The sequence below is a fragment of the Anoplopoma fimbria genome, chromosome 14 (genome assembly GCF_027596085.1).
Source record: "Anoplopoma fimbria isolate UVic2021 breed Golden Eagle Sablefish chromosome 14, Afim_UVic_2022, whole genome shotgun sequence".
Classification (NCBI taxonomy): domain Eukaryota; kingdom Metazoa; phylum Chordata; class Actinopteri; order Perciformes; family Anoplopomatidae; genus Anoplopoma; species Anoplopoma fimbria.
This window is the reverse complement of record NC_072462.1, coordinates 3,566,403-3,587,800: the sequence shown is the minus strand read 5'-3', so window position 1 is coordinate 3,587,800 and position 21,398 is coordinate 3,566,403. Positions and strand designations below refer to the sequence as shown.

At 38.6% G+C, this 21,398-nt stretch overlaps 2 protein-coding genes across 3 annotated transcripts; both read right to left on the bottom strand.

The window, feature by feature from the left end:
- Positions 1-172: 172 nt before the first annotated feature.
- Positions 173-10,940, bottom strand: LOC129102073 (cytotoxic granule associated RNA binding protein TIA1-like). 2 transcript variants are annotated; one of them, XM_054612017.1, is made up of 12 exons: positions 10,733-10,940; positions 9,226-9,322; positions 8,472-8,570; positions 6,696-6,750; positions 5,986-6,073; positions 5,105-5,180; positions 4,842-4,947; positions 4,466-4,564; positions 4,293-4,377; positions 3,516-3,654; positions 3,261-3,415; positions 173-2,237 (listed from the first exon to the last, which is right to left on the bottom strand). In XM_054612017.1, exons 1-12 carry the CDS (start codon positions 10,756-10,758, stop codon positions 2,099-2,101), a joined length of 1,164 nt encoding a protein of 387 aa, XP_054467992.1. In that variant the 5' UTR covers positions 10,759-10,940; the 3' UTR covers positions 173-2,098. The 2 variants fall into 2 exon arrangements, with proteins under 2 accessions (XP_054467992.1, XP_054467993.1); XM_054612018.1 differs by having other exon boundaries at positions 3,261-3,412.
- A 1,006-nt stretch (positions 10,941-11,946) lies between these two features.
- On the bottom strand, positions 11,947-16,694 carry dtwd2 (DTW domain containing 2). Its single transcript, XM_054612844.1, has 6 exons — positions 16,261-16,694; positions 16,081-16,171; positions 14,707-14,801; positions 14,408-14,606; positions 13,558-13,686; positions 11,947-12,849 (listed from the first exon to the last, which is right to left on the bottom strand). The coding sequence occupies exons 1-6, from the start codon at positions 16,422-16,424 to the stop codon at positions 12,670-12,672; spliced, it is 858 nt and encodes a 285-aa protein (XP_054468819.1). The 5' UTR covers positions 16,425-16,694; the 3' UTR covers positions 11,947-12,669.
- Positions 16,695-21,398: the final 4,704 nt, after the last annotated feature.

The window sequence follows — 21,398 nt, the reverse complement described above, 5'->3', positions numbered from 1 at the left end:
CGTGACAGTACCAGGCAACTTTGTGACTTTGGTAAAAGAATTTGAAAAATACGAAGTCGGCACACTAAATATAAAACATGCGCGAGACAAATTAAGTCAACCACAACCAGTGAAGTTTCGTCAAACCGTCCACTGTGGTTTCAAAGATAAGATGTAAACATTGTTACTGGGATCTGTTTGAAGCATCAGCATTTTAATGGGACAAAGCAAAAACTCAAACCATGTTACTGAAGCATCGACAGACCTTCCCTCGCCAAAACATAGGTTGAAAACATTCTTAGGCACCACCTACTCCTGGATGATTTTTTGGTTAAATAAAAAAAAAGTAACTCACTGATAAGGCAACACAATGGATTTTTTTTTTTAACTCTATTAAAAATGACGGTGGCCACAGTGCAAAACTTGGATTCTCATAATGGTTGTTTCTTGATCTATAAAAACAATTATTTAGGTTTAAGACAGAATAAATTATGTATTACTTGTCAATCGAAAAAAAAAAAAAAAAAAAGGCTCTTGCATTGCATAGCAACGCTGCTTTTTCGTCCGAGCCGCTGGAAGAATCAAATGTTGCACTGTCTCTACTGTACACGGACCGGCACTGGACAGGGATGCTACGGTCAAACAGCTGTATGTGGCGTCGATCAGCCCAACCAGAAGCTAGCTCGCTTCCTTAATTAACACGTTGTCTTTATACAGATTCAGTACAATTGAACAGACTGTTTGGTTATATACATAAAAAACAGACAAAAGAATGTGGAATGCAAAAAACATTTAAGAAGAAAAAAAAAAAACCACAACCTAGTATTTCAAATTTTGTGAAAAGATAACCCTAAGTTGTGCAATATTTATCTGCCTATAAGTAAGATAAGAGTGGCAGTAATCCCTGCAATTGGTTCATTTGAGATATTGAAAATCTAATTTAAAAAATAAAGTCGACAGTTGACACTTAGTGTTTTTATAAACAAACATAAAAAGGTTTCTCGTGTCGGATGATTTTTCGACGGTGTCAACGTTTCTTTATGACAGTCCCAAAATGAAATGCAAAAAAAAAAAAATGCAAAAGCTCTTTATACAACGTCATAATTTTAAAGTTGCTCAAAACAAAAACAAAAAAAAGAAAATTACACAATTTTATCTTTTGCAAAAAAAAAAATGGCGTAGTCCTTTCTGTTTCAGGGGAAGATGAACTGGACATTGTTCTTGTGTGTAAAAGCATCAGTTCATGCTCATGCACACACACGCACACACACACACGCAAGCGCACACACACACACATTTCTAATCCACAGACCGGATTCTCTTCAGCCTGTTCAGTCCGTTCCAGGGGAGATGAAAGTGAAGGAGCGCTGATTTTTACTTGTTTTGTGTTTTTGTTTTTTTTCTGCTTACCCCTCAACCTGCCTACTTCGTCTGCTCAGTGATTTCCTACATTTCACAGAATGACTTCGACAACACCCTGAGAACTGTCTTGGACGCGTTTGTTCACTTTAGTGACATGTGGACAGACCAGAAGTGGGAGCGAGAGGTTTCTAATTGAGTAAAAAAACAAAAGACGTTGCACCGCTTACTTATATTACTTACTATGGATTAATGAGTGCTGTCTGTTTGAAAAGTTGGTGGCCTCTTCTCTCTGTGTGATTGTTTAACATTGGTATAAAATTATGCCCCTGCTCTTTGGCTCGGAGGGGCTGAAAACCAACAAACTTGGTGTTTTACTATAATAAGTTGATGTTCCTCTTTAAATTAAAAACGTGGCTGTGCTAGAAATATCTAAACACGGTCGTATAATTTACATTTTGGCCGGTTTTCTGCAGGCATTACAAAAATACGCCAAACAATAAAATGAGCCCAGGAAGGAGCATTAGTTTGACGTGTGTTTAAGTGTTCTTGAGTGGATTTAATTTCTTTACACTTGCAGATTTGGGCAGTGGGTGAAGTTATGGGCTGGTAAAGGTTGATTTAAAAAAGAAAATGGCGTACCAGCTTCTCTAACAGAATAACTGTGTGGTGACAGAGAGAGCTCATCTAATGCCCTCCTTCCTCCTCCCCCCTCCTCCAGCAGAGTGTCATCCTCGTGGCCCTCGCCTGTGGTTGGTGATCAGTGGGTGTGGTAGCCGGTGGCGCTCATGCCGGCCGTGTTGGTGAGCACCGTCCCGTTGACGCCCTGGCCGGGCTCCACCATGCCCCCGTTGCTCACGGCGCCCACGCCTGTCCATCCGGCGCCGGCATGTAATTGACTGTAATGGCAGACAGAAACGATACGTTTAGGACGAAAGCCAGAGGACGTAATTGTAGCGCTTATATGATCTGAGGGAGAGCCTGTGAACTTATGTCTCGCTCTTAGTTTATCAATAGGATTCATCCGCGTTTGTGGAAAGATTTTAAGCTATCTTTGTAAATGAATTATAGCTGCCAAGTTATTCTTCTTCTGTCATTTTTGGGCTATTATGATAGAGCTTCTGGTTTATTTCCACCTCCCACTTGACTTGATTGGAGCTGATTGGCTGTCAGATTTGTAATCAGGCCAACGAAGACATAACTATGTCGCTCAGAAAAAATAAAAGTATTGCATTAAGACTTTATCCTAATAAGAGACATACGCATAAGTGGAAGTACTCAAGTGCTGTATTTTGAGGTACTTTACTAGCTACTTTATACTTCTACTCCACAAGGTTTTGGAGGAAAATATTGCGTTTTTTCCCCCACTACAGCTTATACAAAATACAAATCAACACCTTGCTAGATCGACTAGGTTTAATACAGGACTTATACTGGAGTCATTTTACACAGTAGTATTGCTACTTTTGCTTGAGTAAAAGATCTGAATACTTCTTCCACCACTGCACATTTAAGCTGGATTTATTCACCTGTATTAAGGCGTAACTAAGGCAGATTCGTGTGCAGATTTCAAAGCTATCCTGTGAGTTTTTTTGAGATTTAAGTTATTGTCTCCTTGTCCCAAACGCACATCTAGCAAAATCATTTCCACTGCAAACCTTTGTCAACGAAAACACACAGCGCACAAAATAGTCCCATATTCCGAAATGAAAACTTCCTGCTGCTGCTGCTCTTTATCACAAAGCAAATGACAAACTAATCACACAACCTGATTACAGCCATTTAGTGTTGCCGTGGTGATAGCAACCGGCAGAGAAAGAGACCAACAGGCTCGGGCAAGTAGAACGAAACAACCCGACAGCATAAAAACAAGGTTTGCACGAAAGCTTTTCCTTTGATCCTGCGTCATCTGTCGTACTCACTTGTAGCCCTGCTGATCCCAGGTCTGTCCGTAGACTCCGTAGCTCGGCACCTGCCATCCGTTGGGCACATACTGACCGATCTGCTGGGCGGCTGTGTTGCTGTACCACTGACCCCACTGGCTGTAGGGCTGAGCCGCAAAACTCACCGTGTTCTGCTGATTTAAGAGGCGAAATATCAGATTTCAGCACAGTGAGATTATTGATGAGTCCAGAAGGGATTTATTATAATGTAAGCAGTCCGTCCTTTGTACATACCTGTGGCATCTGAACCTGCTGGATGGGGCTAACCATGTCTGTCGTTTCTTTGCCCCAATAACACTTCACCACGTAGCCGTCTATGGATGTACCGTTGACGGATACGATGGCATGAGCTGCTGCTTCATGGGAGTTGAACCTGCACACAGAAAAGAGACGGACTGTTTAATATCAATCATGCACAAAAAGTGAGGTTCATATTAGAGATGCACCGAAAACAAACTTGTATTTCAGATTTTTAATCTGTCATCTCTCAACCTTAAAAACATTTGGAACAACTAACTTAATCAAACACAAGAAAAACTTGAGTACATTCAGTTGTATAAAGTAGTTGTATTTTTTACAGCAATATAAAATGGATACTAAAGAGGGAATTATGACCTGTTTAACTTTTCTGACACAAGCTCAAAGCCTCTTATAATGCATAATTAAAACTTTTTTTTTTTAAATCAAAGCAATTATCTAAATAAAAATGCTATCATTTATTTCCTGAATTATTTAAATTGTATGTTTTTAAGCTAATAACCACTATAGATGACAATAACAAAGTTAAAGGATAACATTTTGAATCTTAGAAGGTTATTTTAAGTTATTTTGTGGGACAGCTCCATGCTGCCTTGCTGTCAATTATAGTTCTTGGAAAGTAAATTGGTAAGTCAGACTTAAAAGAATCAGCCAAGAAAATTCCAATCAGTGCATCTCTAGTTCCAATGTGACTGTTAAAACCATCATTGCATCAAATAAATGTCTGACAGGTCAATCAGAAAGTCACCTCACCTCACAAATGAGTAGCCTTTGTCTGGGAAAACCCGGATTTCCATTATTTGGCCAAAAGGTGAGAAGGTCTGTCTCATGATTTGCTCTGCAAAGAAAAGAAAATCATTAATATTCCATATTGAAAGAAGTGCTCCTACACCTGCAGCTTGGTTTTTATGGAAAACACAACTCACCTGTGAGACCTGTTGTGACCCCCCCGCAGTAGACGGTGCAGTTGCTGGGGCTGGACTGGTTCACCACCTCATCAAAGGATAGCTGCTTGGTACTGGGTGCTAAATGAAGAATCAGAGCAGGTTTCTCTTTAATTTGTTGTCTTTTCTCAAAATGTAAAAATACAATTATGTGCCTCTAGAGTATGTGCTGAAGTAAAAATGTATATTTCATTATTTAGGCACATAAGGTGAAGTTTTTATTGGTCTGGTGAGAAACAAAAAATGTAAATTTAAAATTATTTTGTGTTCTCAGGTGATTCAGAAAGTACAATAAGTAGGAGAGCTGAGATACAGAACATCGACTTATTCTTCTTTAATTCTATTACAGTGAACTTACTCTCGTTTGTAGTTTTAGGAGCAGGCTTCCTGGTGGCCCAGTTGGTCCTGATCTGCCTTCCTCCCAACCACTGTCCTCCCATCTGCTGTATGGCGTTCTCCGCATCCTGATCACGCAAAGAGGAAAAAAAAAAAACATGCAAAACTCCTGAGTCACCGACACAAAACACAGAAACGTGTCACTGTTTGTAAAACCCTGAGCTTCAGCTACGCTAACAATCAGAGTCTGCTATGGGCAGGCATGGGCATTACTGGCACACTTACCCATTTGTTGAAGAAGGAGACAAAGCCATAGCCTTTAGATTTACCTGTGGCCATGTCTTTCACCACTCGACAATCCCTGTGGACAAATACAACACAGTCAGTCAACAAATTCAGTTAATTATATTAACTATTATTTAATATCATAAATCATATCATAAAATTGAAATAGGGAAAATTAAAGTTGTATATACAGAAGTGTTTATGGTGTGTTTGTTTATTGCATAAACCAAATGCTGACTTATATTCTATAGTCTTCTTATTGTTAACAAATCCCATAAAAATACCACAATCAACAATGAATTAATCTACTATATATAATCACTAAACCACCAAATTGGGATTAATCTTCCGCTAAAAATAGTCCCAAACAAATTAGCTTTTTTCCACCTGTTTTGAGTAACATTTGCTTTAAAACTAGAGTAACCAGCTGTTATATTTTACTCAACCTTTTAAAGAAAGGTTAATTACATAAACTTTATATTTGTTACCCGTTCACAACTTTAATAGAAACCAATGGGTTTGTTGTTGAGTGCCAGAGATAGTGTTGGGAAACGAACCAACACATTGCTGGTTTCGATCTTTTCATAGGATTTGTTGACATTAAGAAAAATAATATCTATGAAGCACTTTTCTTAAGAAGGTTACAAAGTGTTTTACAGAAAGAAACAGCAGATAAAAACACAGGGATCTAACACTGGGGGAAACATTAGTTAAAAAAATGTACAATGTCAAGAGTAGGAGGTTAAACCCCAGAAACATTAAATATCCATCAATAACGTTATAAAAATTGATTTCTAATATGCTAATGATGTAGCCCATCTGATCTAAATTGGCAATATAGAATAAAATATAGTAATAAATTATCATGAGAATACACTTACGATATTTTCCCAAATGGAGCAAAAGCTGCTTTTATGTCATCTGTGGTGATTTCAGGACTTAAATCTCCAACAAAGACGTGGAAGTGACCTAAAGAAAACAAAAAACACACGCTCACATTGTGGTTCATAGAAACAACAATTTAACAAAGTAAAAACAAATATAGTATGATATCAGTGTGTCAAAGATAAGAACACTGACAACCTGACAAGTATGACTATTAAGAACTTTATTTACTAAAATAATAAATGGTAAATTCCTGTTGCCATTTTGTAAGACTTCCATTGTTTTGTTGCCGGTATCATCATGTTTACATGTCGGTTTTATTCAGATTTTTCTGTACTTTTAATTAAATTGCATCGGGTATTTTTGTGTTAATTACAAAGAACTGCACAATACTTTGTCAGAGTACAGCTCTTTTGAATGTGTCATTTCCAAGTACTTTATAATGTGTTTCATTATTTATCTTTTCGTATTTGTTATATTTATTACCAGTATTGGCAAGTTTTGTAAAAGGCAACACTGAGGGATGAGCTAGATGTTTGGAATGAGACAGAAATAAATAGAAATATACTAACAATATTGTTTTTAACTGTAGCACTGAAGGAACGCAATGTCTCTCCCGTCTATGCCGAGTATTGTATATGGAAAGTGATGATATTTTCTACCTTGAAACACTAAAGAAAGCATGTAACCTTGATAAACTACTTACTACTTGTGTCTTTCTTTTGGCTGGTTGGCGTCGTGGCCCAGTTGACCTTGACCTCCTGCAGGAGAGACAGATGTCGAAAGCGGGAGGAAGAGGATACAAGGTGAGAAGTGAAGTTCGCTTGCATAAGGGAGGAAGGTGCTTTTCTCTTTGATTAGAGGTTTTTGTCACACACACCAGTTTACTTTTATATTCTGTGATTGAGAATTTGTTTTCATAAGGTGGTCCCTGTAGGACATACGTGGGTTTTTAAACCACCACTACAAACTGATTCATCCATTGTTATTATCTAATTTTACATACCTTTGCATTAGTTAATAAAACAGTAAAAAATACAGTGGAGAACATTAAAGGGATATCATGATTTCACCTTCATAATCAGGAACATTTCAGTCTCAGTCAAGTAAAAAAATTTGGAGCAAAACTGTAGGAAGTAAGGTCCAAATAACAAGGGACTTACAAACAAGTGATTTTTACGAACTTGTTATACTCCTCAAATGGTCCTTCAATACCTGTTGAGGATAAAATATTTTCAACTGAATGTATTTCTCTTGAAGTTGCTCTTATGTGGATTCTACGTGGAAATAACTTTGCAAAAGAACACACAGCAGTAGAGATGTGAGCGGAAAGAAGAGCATCAATTCAAGTAGATCAAAGACATGTAGCATGATTACGCAGCAGGGCCATGTTCAATCAATCAATCAATTAATCAATCAAACATGATGGCAAACTCACTTTAAGGAAAATCTTAATTTAAACAGATAGAATGATGCATTAAGTGACGATAAGAAGCTCAAAAAGCACTTTGTTTACACTGGTGTATATATACACAATGTAAATTATTAGTTTATTATTATTAGGTATGATTTTAATGTCATATAAAGCGACAACCTTTAAAACCTGTAATGTTCAGTATTTGTTGAAACTGTGGTGACAACTGACCCTGACACACAATACATAACATGTGGAGGGACAATTATTTGGCAACATAACCTAAATGTGTTCGTATTCTGATCCACTTTATAATATAAAGTAAAATGTGGATATTTTCTGGGTTTCATAGTTTTCTATAATATTAAACTAAAAACAGGACAAACAAGACACCTCATTATGTCACCTTGTTTTTTTTATATATACCAAACAATCCTGTTGTTTGAGAAAATATAAATAATACCATTTATTTACTTCAGTTAAAAAAGTCCCTAGGATGCAAAACTGACTGCTTAAACACAAAATTAAATGATATTATTGTACAATAAAAATGATGATTCCTGAATAGATGTTAAGGAGATGTTAAAGTCCTATAATGAATTTGCTTCTATTTAGAGGAATAAAATAGTAGCACCATCTTTTAGCCTTCTAAACCTAAAACTGTGAGGGGGGGATAACACAGAAAAGGGCAGAATACACTATAATAATCTAGTGATTTTATTTTAATTAATTTAAATCTAACATGGTTTTTGTGTATTGAATCCAATCACTTGATAGCAAGTAACCAGGAAACAAATTTAAAAAAAAAAAAACTAAAAGTTCACAATGTCGAATATTTAGACATTATGTTTTTTTGGAATTCATAACAGTGACATTACAGGGTGTCTGGTGTTTCCACCGCTGTCTTTTCAGAAGAATAATGTGCACAGGGGAAATCACAGGGGAGCGGGAACAAGGAAGAAAGATATGATCTAAAAAAGATACAAGTTTTTCCAGCTGCTTCATTTGAACCAATGCCCACCCAGCCACGCCACAGTTGACTCGCCCAGGAGAGATATGATAGCTTACCTTACCCAGTATTTTCCGACCATTCATGGCTGCGATTGTGGCAGTGGCATGTCTATGCTCATAGAACTCCACAAAGCAGTACGGATCATGACCTGCCGTCTGGAGTGGACAAGAAACACAATTATACACCATCGTTAAACTAAAAAAATATATAAATTTTCCTCCTTTTTGGTGTAAGATTTTCTTTTTCCCCTCAAAGTACAAGTGATTTACAGAGGAGCTGGAGCAGGCTTAAAATTATTATTAATCTTAATAAATATGATGACATAATTTAGGATTAAAGCGAGGTTAAAACAGGGCTCAACCATAAGAGAGCATTTTAATTATCCTGGAACAGGAGTTGAGTTTGTTGGCATGAGAGGATGTGGGTGAAACTCCAGATTAATTTACTTAAATAAAGATCAAGCATTACTTGTAACTTTGATCTTTGTTGTTATTTGATCACAGCTAATAATTAAACCATTTTGAAAAGGGGTAAGGGGGCAAGTAAGAAAAAAACGTTAATGTTGACACTGCAGAATAATCCTGGACTTTGGAGGAAATGTTGTGGATCAACAGGATGAAATAGTGAGCAAATGACTAAACCAGATCCCAAGGTTGGCGAGAAAAATAAATATCTATACATCTATATATATATATAAATTCTTATAGGTTGTACAACAGTTGCCCTTGGATTGTTCTGACAAAGGCGCCTGTTGTAATAAAAGCACATTCTCAGGCAAAAGGGGGGGAAAAGATGACAAAATAAACTCACATCTACTATCATTTTACAGCTCTTGCAGGGTCCAATCTGGCCAAACAGCTCCAAGATGAGGGCCTCTGTCACGTCCCGGGACAGATTCCCCACATACCTACAACGGACAAAAGACAGTTTTGGGATGAGAAAATGTGACATCTTGTAACGGTGATTAAACAGGTGCATGCATTTCCATCCAACTATTGCTATATATAGAGTAGAGGTAGCTAATTCCTGCTGCTGTCAGGTTGCACAACCAGCTCTGCTCCCAGTAGACCACATGACACTAATACAAATACACTGTGCAATACAATATTTATAATAGTCTGTATATATAATATTTCAGTTACTGTGGATTCTTTATTGTTTTTTTATTGCTCATTTTGCTTTATATTTATATATATATATATTTTACTACAGTACCAGTCAAAAGTTTGGACACACCTTCTCATTCAATTCTTTATTTTTTTCTACATTGTAGATTAATATTGAAGACATCCAAACTATGAAGGAACACATATGGAATTATGTGGTAAACAAACAAATGCTCAACAAACCAGAATATGTTTTATATTTTAGATTCTTCAAAGTAGTTGAATGAGAAGGTGTGTCCAAACTTTTAACTGGTACTGTATATATTAATATTTCAGTTATTGTGGATTCTTTACTGTTTTTATTTCTTATTTATAATACTTGTTTTTCTTTTACTATGTCTCTTGTTTGCACAATCCTCTCTGCTGCTGTAATCCTGTAAATGTCCCCGCTGTGAGGACTAATAAAGGATTATTTTATCTCATTATGTTAACTTTATCCTGAGGCACTAAGTGAGCAGCTTGTCTCCATTTTTTTCTAAATTGTGTTGTGTTTGTATTTATTTTTTGCTTTATAGCTTTACTCTGCAGCTCTTGTGGTGTTTTAAGCTGAGCATTTAAAAAAAAAAAAAAATTAAAACTGATGCATGTGCAAATGCAAAAACACACACACACACACACACACACACACACACACACACACACACACACACACACACACACACACACACACACACACACACACACACACACACACACACACACACACACAAGTACATGTCAGAAATGATATTTAAAAGCAAATGCAAATGTCTCCAGACAATGCAAATGTTTAAATGCAGTGTGCATTCAATAGAGAGTGCAGCCAGGGACATTTAACACCATGCACACATCTCTGCAGCCTGACATCGCCTTGCAGGGCCTGTGCAGAGATGGCTGGAGGTGAAGGCTCCACCAGACTGCATGGAGAAAACAACCACTTCACTCTTCTGCATGCTCAAAGTCACATTTAAAAGCAGTGTCTAGCAGATTCACACACGTGGTTTAATCCCTACATGTCCACCTTTAATTCGGCACCAAAAAACCCCAAATATCTGCGTTAATTCTCTTTAAAATGAGAAAGAAAGACGTCATATTTACGCTGCAGATGGATGCTAACTGAGCTAGCTAGGTGTTAGCATCCACGCAGCAGACACGCACGCACGCACACTTACAGGGTTTTGGGCTGGTCATCGTCCATTTTGTTCAACTTGCTGGCCGAGAACAAGTCGCAAACCCGAGAGAAAGTCCACGACTGTCGCGGGCAGCTGCCTGTAAACGCCGTGAAGAGGTTGTGATTGCGCAGTGTGAGCCGCTGACTGAACAATGGGGCGGCCGACAAAGATGGCGGCGCGACCGGAGCCGAGGCCAACTGCGCATGCGCAGCGCTCCAGCCTCAGGCAGCATCAAGGCATGTTACAAAGTACTGCCATTCCTCTCTATATGTTGACCAAAGTACCCATTTTTTTCTGTTTTACATAAAGTATAAGATATAATATAACCCTATTTAATCATTTTCTTAATTTATGTGCTTTATTTTAACATTTTTTCTATTTCTGTCATACATATGTTGACCAAAGTACCCATTTTTTTCTGTTTTCCATGAAGTATATGAGCTGTACTTATTTATATTAATATATTATATAACCATATTTAATCATTTACTGTTATTTTCTTAATTTATGCTTTATTTTAACATAATATATTTTTATGTTATTTTCTTAATTGATTACTTTATTTTAACATTCTTTCTATTTCTGTCAGCTGTACTTAATTATATTAATATATAATACAACCCTATTTAATCTTAATTTATCATTTATTCTGCACACATACACTATTTAGAATATTTAGACAGAGAGTCATTTAGCAGAAAGTCAGGCAGCATCAAGGCATGTTACAAAATACTGCCATTTCTCTCTATATGTTGACCAAAGTACCCATTTTTTTCTGTTTTCCATAAAGTATATGAGCTGTACTTAATTATATTAATATATTATATAACCCTATTTAATTATCTACTGTTATTTTCTTAATTGATGTACTTTATTTTAACATTCTATTTCTGTTATACAGTACATGTGGCTTTCCTTTACCCCTAAAATGCATTTAACCAGATGCCAGAGAAACATGCAATAACATGCATTTTTACAGCTGTTATGTAACACATACCTGTAGAAGTTTTACATTTATCATTAAATATGTCCCAGAGCTTCCTTCAAAGAACAGCATAGTAGGCAGAAACAGTGTTTAATTATTCTTAACAGGATGTTACTTGTGTACATCTTCTTAATTAAATCTATATTTCTTATCTGTAAACACATTAACAAGTTGAAAAGTGCCACTAAACTGTGGGCAAAAAAAATGAACTTCACCTGCCTGGTTTACAATTAATAAGTTTGACATGACAACTTTTTTTTTTTGCAGATTTAACTCATTCAATTCAGTTCTCAGCATTTGCAAATGGCAAAATTGACACTTTGAGACCTAAAATAAGATTCAAAAACATGTACATTTTATTTGTATACTTTTATTTTACAGGACCTTGTCCAGTCAGATTTACTTTTAAATCCTTACGTGTAATATCTAATTTAAAAAATCCTTGTAAAATATCTTAAAAACATTACAGTTAAATTGTACCTTAATGTATATTGGAAAGATCTCACATCATCAACATTCCCAACCTCACATACAGTACAATACAATTCTCAATTCTCCCTTTTTTGTCCTGCTGTAATGTGTATGTGCTGCTGATGTTTGGAGTAGCACCCTTTCCAGATGTGTCATGTATATCCAAACAGAACCACCGTAATGTTTATAAAACGCAGTGAGTAACAATGTCATTTGTTTTTAAAACAACGAAAACTGATTTATTGTCCCACCATGACATTTAAATTACAACTTAAGTGTGTGGTTAATTTATTTTAAATTAATGACGTATACATAAATTACATTAAGCAGCAATTATCTATAAAACAAACTCCCCCCCAAAAAAGTCCAGTGGTTTCCTTTTCTCTGCCCCGATGCCGTCACACGCTGCTCTGATGAAACAGTCCTGTGCAGCGTAGCCGACATACAGAGATGAGTCGAGCTTCTCCGCTCAGTCGCTCCCTCATCTCGGGCAGACGTTGTGGTCAGTGACGAGTTTCTCCATCCTCTTTATCTTGCGTTTGTTCTTCGGCATGGGTTTGTCGTACATGCCGTTCTTCAGCAGATGCTCCTTGCTGTGATGAACCTGAGCGCCGTGCTGCAGCTGGAAGGAGCACAGGGCTTTCAGAGGCCTCAGCAGAACCTGGAAGTAGAAGGGAAGAGTGAAAATAAATAAAATACATTTATTTATTTCACATTGCAGCCTTTGTTTGATCCAGTGAACTCAGGAAAAAAACGTTTATGTACTGTATATATTTGGTAATACGGCTTTAGTGATTTCTTGTCTCTTTAAAAATTTTAAGCTGCTATAATTAACAACATATCAAATTACTAAATATATGTGAAAGTGGTTGCTCTTAATAATAAACCTGCAGAGAATTAATGCAGTTCTTCTCAGCTCAACAAAACATTTTAGGGTCTTTTTTAGCTGATGGTTTTGTTTTTACGTCCTGCATCTTTACTGTTTTGGTTCAGTCTAAAAGGGCTCTAATCAGACGTCCAGACACAGGCAGCTGTTTTTAAAAGTTAGCAATAAGCTGCTGAACATGGTGGAGCATTTAGCAGCTTAAAGACATACTTTTCTCAGGAGTTAATGGAGACAAAAACAAAATGAAAAATGAGAGTGAATATTGGATTTGGACACATACTGAGTTCAAAATGAATGCTCATGTTACTCTGTGTACATAGGCAACTGTCACCTTGATGATACAGAAATGTCCTTGTTGTCTTAACAGATTGTTTCTCCTGCCCCCAATTGGCCAAAAAGAAACTAATTAATGATGACTTATGTAGAGCAAGAAATACAGAACAGGTCTCTCATGAAATTCTCCAAATGATTTCAGCACGTCACCTCTTGGATTTCGTCGTTCTGCTCCAGGATGGACAGGGCGACAGCAGCACACTCCAGCGTGGACAGACAGATGTTGGAGGGTTGTGTGCGGATCACATACTGACTGGAAAGAGTCCTACTGAGCTGCACCTGGTAAACCAAAAGCAGAGGTAGTTAGAGTGTAAGTGTGGCCTTCTCTCTTTACTGACATATAGGAGGCAATGGCTTTTATAGATTAAACTATTTACATGAAATGAAACCCTGTTTTTGATACCATTTATTGTTGTCATTTAATGTATCTGCATACAGTAATAACATCTCCATATACTGGATTCATATTGCCTTCACACAAAAATAACTCAGGGAATCATTAATCTCAGTAACAGCTGCACTGTTTTAAATGATATCCAATTGACAGAGACAGCTTCACTATTCAGCTGAATCAAGTAAATGCTAATTCAAACCAAACATATTTCTACTGCTGCTGCTTCACATTAAAATGTGTTGAACTGGCAAAACACAGGGTGGCTTTTATTGTGAAATATTAAATACTGCAGGGAGTTATGGAACAATAAGTAGAAGCCAAAGTTAGAGTCAGAGCTGCAACAGACAGTCTGCACAGTCTAACCAACTCCTATGTCCTGATGTTGTGTGGAAAACTACCTGCGCCGAATATTTACAAAAATGATTACTGATTTCTTTATTAAAACAATATTTATTATAAAATAGAAATCCTGCCTAGGACAGCTGTACTCGGCCTTAATGACGCAATGGAAGGTAAGGTTGCTAACTGTTTATGACAAATCAAACCTGTTTTTCCTCTTAACACCTGAGCCCATCCCCTTTAAAGTGACAACACAGTCATACACACCTGTTTAGGCAGGTGGAACAGGCTGTTTTTGAGGAACATGTTTTTGGCCTGGCTCCAGGTGCCGTCTATGATGATCACATTGTGTTTCACCGTTCCTACTTCCTGGTTTTGCAACAACTCCTCCAGGTTCTGGGAATTGGGACCCGGGTACAAGATCAGCGTCCTGCTGTCCCGACACACCGCTGCCAGCTCCGGGTGTCTGAGAGGATAAAAAGACGGGAGACAAAAACTAAATATACGAGAGAAAAGAGTGACAATGGTGTTGTGAAAACAGTGTGTTAACTGGAAATACAGCTTACTTTTCCTCGTTGAATCTCCGTCCCACTATGACGTTGCATTTTCCTTGTGGCAAACAGGCAGCAAGTAGCGGCACTGTGCGAAGAACTCTGCTCTCCTGAAAAGACACCAGAGGTTAGAATAGTGGATCATAATCATGAGCCTCTAATAAAGATGTGCTAATGATTGTTGTTAGCTGGCCTGTTTGCATTTTACATTAAGAAGTGGGGGGACACACAAAGTTTGACATTCTTCATACAGGCAAAATTAGCACAAAGAAACCCTTCATGTGAATGCACTTTATTCTTTATTATTTTTATTATCTATGTTTTAGAGTGTAGCTTTTATATGCTGTTTTTAAATGTCTGTAAAGCGTCTTGGAGTACTCTATAAATAAAATGTATTATTATTATTATTATTATTATTATATTTAAATACATTCATATCAACCTCGCAAATAACCCCCTATAATAAGAGATGTTTTAGTGCCTTTCAGAAATCTAACAATATACTAAAAAAGGGAGTGTGCAAGCATAACATATCAAATAATAACAAGGTGCAAATCCAAATATATAAACAAATGTCCTCGCTGTGGGACTAATAAAGGGATTATCTTATCTTATCTTAAACAAATCAACTGTAAGGACCAGAGATATGCATGAGAAGTGTCATAGCTCTGCATGCAGGTTATCAAATCTGAAGAACAGGTTAGGGATCCATTAGCCCTTTCATGCATAGAGTCACTACAGTGGACAGCTATTCAAATGTTGTTTTCTTGTATATGCATGGGTTATGATGGCATAGTTGCTCATCCAAGGCTCCCGTGAGATCAGGTTTGGCTCCGGAAACCACTGAAGCAAACAATGCAAACAGATGCCATGATGCTGCATGCACACGAAGAACCAAGTACATCTGCATGCAGTGTCTTGTGGCTTTGTGCCCTGGGTGCTTATTTTTTTATTTTTTTAAAAGATAGTCTGCACATTTTCTTTGTATTATTATTTGATAGTTTTCACATCTTTATATATAATTTTATTCATTTGTTTGTTAAATACATATTTCTTCTGCTGTCCACCTGAGTGGACATGTAGAAATCTATTTGAAAAAGTTCTCTTTTAAAGTTCAAATCTTGTTTTTCATGCCTAAAGAGCAATAAAAACACTTGACTGAGGTTGTCATAATTCATGCATGAGAGGGTTAATACCAGTATGAACAGGAAGAAGCATGATAGCCAGGAACACTGCTTTATGTGCACTTTTAAGACAGATTGCATCCATTATGAACCTATTATTTAAAAAGGTAGATGCAGTCTCTAGTGTTGCACATGCATGTCATTACACAATGTAATATAATGTAAAATGTAATGCATGTCTTGTTCTTTACAGGTAACAACTCACCTCTGCAGGATGCTGCACCACGTACAGACATGTGGAGACCTCCAGGGGTTGAGGTGGAAGAAAAGGACAGAGACACACCTTCTGAGGACGACTGCATGGGAGGAAAGTTGAAGACATTAAAGCATGCATGAGGAGGAAGAGGAGGAGGAGGAGGAGGATTTCTGTCCTGTCTGCACTCACCGGCACCGCAAACACGTGGGTCTTCTCTCGCCCACCTCGACCGGGAGGGCAGCCAGGTCGCCGAATGCATCGACTAGTCCGTCTTCCGTGGAGGAGCTGTCGTCGGTGGCTGGTTCGTTTTCTTCAGAAGACACAGAGGGACAAACACTGGAGACATGCTCCATTTCTGGGGTTTGCACAAAGCTGAATGACCCACTGAAGCACTGAAACCACACAGCTGAGGGGCTAGAGCATAGAAATACACCAGCTAGACACTACCAACATCAGAATTGGGGCTTTAATTAAAAGAAATCTGGGAGTTTTTTTATTTAAGTTAATGTTATTATATTCACATCTTAATTTAAAAAAAAAAAAAAGGTTAATTTTGTGTTGGAAATGTGTGTTTATTAGATTGTGAATTAGCAGATCCATTCTATCTACTGTAAGTCTAGCTTCTTTTTCTTCTTCTGTGGTGTTTAACGGTAGCTTGCAGCCACCTACCGAGCATAGAAATACACCAACTAGACACTACCAACATCAGAATTGGAAGTTTATTTGAAGAAATCTGGGAGTTTTTTTATTTAAGTTAACGTTATTATATTCACACCTTAATTAAAAAAAATGTGGTTAACTTTGTGTTGGAAATGTGTGTTTATTAGACTGTGAGTTAGCAGATCCATTCTATCTACTGTGATTCTATGTTCTTTTTCTTCTTCTGTGGTGTTTAACGGTAGCTTGCATTCTATTAAAACTCACAGCTGCCACCTGTCGATGTGGAGGTAAAAAAAAAAGGTGATTTAAAGAGTAAAAATAAAGGAAAGTGCTTATTTGTAACACTGGATGTCGCTAGAGTGTATTTAAACTGATGATAAAAGGAACCATAAGTCTGCAAAAAATACAATAACAATATTGTATTGCCAATTTACTTGAGTTTATATCTTATTTATGCCACATTTTTGCATGTTTGTATGAATATCTGGGAGTTTCCTCTTCAAGGTCAGCAGGCACTTCAGGGATCCCTGCTGAGCTCCATATGGGATCCATTGGGTTCAGGCCTAGAAGCATGAGTTTATGCAAATACTTCTCAACAAATACTAGCTTTAAATGGCCACATGTGTAGGACAAATACTGCACTGTCTGTTCTCAAAACAAATCCTTCTAATCGACTAAAAAAGCATCTATAAACAGGCGTAAACATCAGTGTTTCGCCTGATTTTTGCTGTGGATAATGTAGGCACAGATGCACACAGTTACCATGTTTAATTTAGCATTAATTGTAGTTATGGCAGTTTCAGAAAACATTAAGTTTAAGAATATGCAAATGTTTGCACGTATTAGAGGTTTTTTGTTTTTTTTTGACTGTTTACAAGAGAGTTCACAGCCTCCTAGTTGAGACGAGGTGTCAGGTTAAGAGAGTCTTATTTATAGCTGAAGATGCACAGTTAAGTCACACCGACACCGACACGTGCACTTTCACCCTTTTTTATTCCCACTGGTGAATAACACGCTATGATTCATGCATGCAGCACCCGTTCAAACCACAGAGATAAATAAAAAAAGAGAAAATATTCTTCTTCCTCTAACTGTTTTGAATAAGATTTACATTTTTGACATCTGGAAGTATGAGTACAGCCAGGTGCAAAGGGTTGCAAATTATAAAAACTACAAACTATTTGGCACTTTTTTAAGACCTTGAATAAGGACACATCAGCAAAAAACCCTGCAGCTCAGTTAAAGTATGACACACTGTCCTTTGTCTTTAGCTGGTTCTCCTTGTTTCTCTGGTTGAACCTCTGTTTTAGCCAATTCTGGCGACTTAACATCTACTTCTGGTTCAGTTTGTTTCGTAGCCGCTTCACTCTCACTTGTTTCCATTTCCTCTACCGGTTCAGTGTCTCTCTCCTGAGCTGCATCTGGTTCTGTGTCTCTGACAGCTTCTGCACTTTCAGTTTGTGGGGACTCCACTGCAGCCAGGGCATTTTCAAGTAGAGCAGCACTGGAGATGGGCTGCGTCGTTTCCTCTCCATCTCCCTCGTCGGCAGTCTCCGCCGGCGATGCCTTCTCTTTCTCCTCCACCCTCTGCTCCTTTCCACCAGCCTTTTCTTCCTCTTGCTGCATAATAAGGTCAACCGGAGTCAGAGGTGTGAGGTCCAGACACACCTTAGGAGAGGATGTGGCCTTTCTTCTCGGAGGGGCAACTGGCTTTTGCGTTTCTGATTCTTGCTTCCACATTTCCTGATGTGTACTGACGTCTGTCTCGTCCAGAGTTGAGGGATGATCGTCTGTACTTCCCCAGTCGGGTTCCTCCGAGAGAAACTCATAGCTTGAGACACCAAGTGGATCCACTGGGATTTTAGCCACGTTTTCTACCTTGATGGAGACCTTTTTGTTCGTGTTTGCTTTAGTTTTGGTTGTTGTTTGGGGTTCTTCCTCTTCGAGAGATCGAGGGAAAGGCTCTATATCTAACGGAGAAGCGTTGTCACTGGACCTGAAGAAGTCTGTGATTTCCTCTTCTGAATTTGGCATCTCACCTTTTTCAGGCGTGGGAAGCAAATCGCCAAAATCATACAAATCTTGGGTCAATACCCGAGGACCTTCCTCGGGGGATTTGTCTCTGTCAGACGGCTCCACTTCCAACACTGGAGTCTCATCTATGAGGACGTATTTCTCTAAATATCCTCGGTCCTCTCGGTCTGAATGCCTGCTGTGGAAGGACTTCTCTGACGACATACTTTCTCTATCCTCTTCTATTTTCCGGCTGCCGACTGCCTCCTCGTACAGGTCGGTGTAAAGGAACGCCATGGCTTTGGGCTCCTCCAGCAAAATTTGGTCGATAATTTTGGGAGGTCCGTCCGGTAGAAAGATTGGAGTCAGGACGTCCTCTTGGCTTCCAAACAAAGTGGAGCCGCTGGGTTTCGAAGGGAGCTTGGAGCGTGCACCACGTCCGTCGTCTTTCTCCAGAGGTTTCATGATGTAGCTGCCAGTTCCGCCGTAGAAGACTTCATCCAGAAGCTCGCTGGTGATTTCCACCAGACTCACTGTGTCTGCGTCATCGTTATCCACAGTTGTTGTTGTTGTTGTTGTTGTGGAGGTATTGTCATCTTCAGACTGCACAGGGTTCTCGGTGTCCTGGATCTTGGGGACAACCTCCGCCCCGTGCTCCACCTGTCCCTGTGCGACTACAGCAGGACTTCCTGGAGCTTGGGCATCAATCAGGGCGAACGCCTCGAAGTAGTCCACGTTGCCGGCAGGTCCTCTGCCCAGAGGCCTGGCCACTGGAGCGCCTGGTGGATCCATTAAGTTTGCACCCACGGAAGAAGAGGGCTTGACCTGTTCACCTCCTGATCCTGTGAACACCAGATCGTTATCCTGAGTCTCCTCTCTGGCTTTAAAAACGAGGCTCTCCTCCAAATACGAAAGGTTGTCCACCATTTCTTTGCTCTCCTCTTCGTCCACAGATGCCAGTTTTGGAGGAACGACAATGTTGAGGATTTCAGAGCCCTCGGAGACTAAGCGGAACAGCCGCTGCTCTTTATCCACCAGAGGATCTTGCTCTTCCTCTTCATCTCCTTCCTCTGGTTTCACATTCGGCTGTGAGACCTCCACTAACTCCGGCCTTCCTGAGACGTTCTCAGAACTTTCTCCGAGGACCTCTCGTTGTCTCTCTGCTTTGCTCTTCTGAATACTCCTCTCTTTAGTTTTCTTCCGTCTTGAAATCATCTCCTCGTCCATGACGAAGATGATCTTCCCGGCTGGAACAGACCCAGGTGTGGCAGAGCTGAGATCCATGGTCGGGGTTCCAGCTTCAGACATCCATGGCGTGGCGCAGCGGCTGGGCGTCGTCTCCCACGCGATGCCGCTGTCCTCGCCTTGCATAGTTACCATGGAGAAGGAGGAGTCCATCATCAGGCACTGCATCTTGGGTCGGACGTTGTCATCGTGGACGGCCTCGCGTAAACTGAAGGCGGGGAAACAAACACGGAGGTGAGATAAACAAAAAACATGTGTTTTGAAATTCAAGGTCACTCTGGTCAGGCAAGTAGCATCAGATAAACAGCTTCAAATATATTTTTTCAAGCTTTTCAGTCAACTGGATTAAAATACATCTGCACATTGATAACATTGTGATGATTATCATGCTAATTTATCAAAAAATGTAATTCAGAACAGAGGAGAGATTGTAAAGCCCTCTGAGGCAAATATGTGATTTGTGATATTGGGTTGTATGACTGAAATTTTTATTAAATACAGTACCAGTCAAAAGTTTGGACACACCTTCTCATTCAATGGTTTCTTTATTTTTATTTTATTTTTTTTCTACATTGTAGATTAATATTGAAGACATCCAAACTATGAAGGAACACATATGGAATTATGTGGTAAACAAACAAATGCTCAACAAACCAGAATATGTTTTATATTTTAGATTCTTCAAAGTAGTTGAATGAGAAGGTGTGTCCACACTTTTGACTGGTACTGTACATTCTTCTTTCTTTTTAGGTACAGCTTACTTAAACAAATGCAACCTAACAGTCTTGCAATAAATCCTTCACTGTTTTAAAGAGGTGTTGATTCGACTTAACGGTCATTTTGGAGGTGCTGTTGATTTACTAACAGGTGTAGAAACATCTGTATAATGCAACACAGTTCAACAGAACCACCTCCAAAAAGATCACAAAGTTGCATCAACACCTCTCTAAAATAATTTCAAAAACTGAACATTATAACCTTCATTAAGGGAGGATTTTTCTTTTTGCATTAGTCTGCGTTCATTTTAAGCTGGTTGTACCCGATAAACTGGTAACTGAGTATATATATGTATGCAATCAAACACTCAGACAGGTCAGTGGCACTAATGGGATTTCATTTCATACGGGAATGGATCCAATTTATTTCTGTAAAATCAATTGTTGCCTCTATGCATTTTTGGATTTGCTTTAAAGTGAGACTATAAAGCAAACCTCATTACACAGAACACTTTGGCGTTGAGCTGTTGTAATATATCAAGAGTACAACATTAAGAAGTACTCGTCTCTACCTGTTTCTAAGGATCTCCACTTCATCGCCGGCCTCCAGGTTCTGTCCAGTGGTATCTTCAGGGGTCAACGCTGTCATCTCAGAGTCCACATCCGCCTGTGCCACATCTTCCATCAGCCTAT

What these genes read in the sequence shown, in the direction of transcription:
- LOC129102073 (XM_054612017.1), bottom strand. Translation starts at nt 10,758, where the DNA reads ATGGACGATGACCAGCCCAAAACCCT. An exon ending in GATGACCAGCCCAAAACCCT is followed by an intron (nt 9,323 to 10,732) that starts GTAAGTGTGCGT and finishes TGTCCGTTGTAG; the next exon opens with GTATGTGGGGAATCTGTCCC. An exon ending in GTCGGAAAATACTGGGTAAG is followed by an intron (nt 6,751 to 8,471) that starts GTAAGCTATCAT and finishes TCTCTCCTGCAG; the next exon opens with GAGGTCAAGGTCAACTGGGC.
- dtwd2 (XM_054612844.1), bottom strand. Translation starts at nt 16,424, where the DNA reads ATGGAGCATGTCTCCAGTGTTTGTCCCTCTGTGTCTTCTGAAGAAAAC. An exon ending in TGGTGCAGCATCCTGCAGAG is followed by an intron (nt 14,802 to 16,080) that starts GTGAGTTGTTAC and finishes GTGTCTTTTCAG; the next exon opens with GAGAGCAGAGTTCTTCGCAC. An exon ending in AGAACGACGAAATCCAAGAG is followed by an intron (nt 12,850 to 13,557) that starts GTGACGTGCTGA and finishes TTCTACTTCCAG; the next exon opens with GTTCTGCTGAGGCCTCTGAA.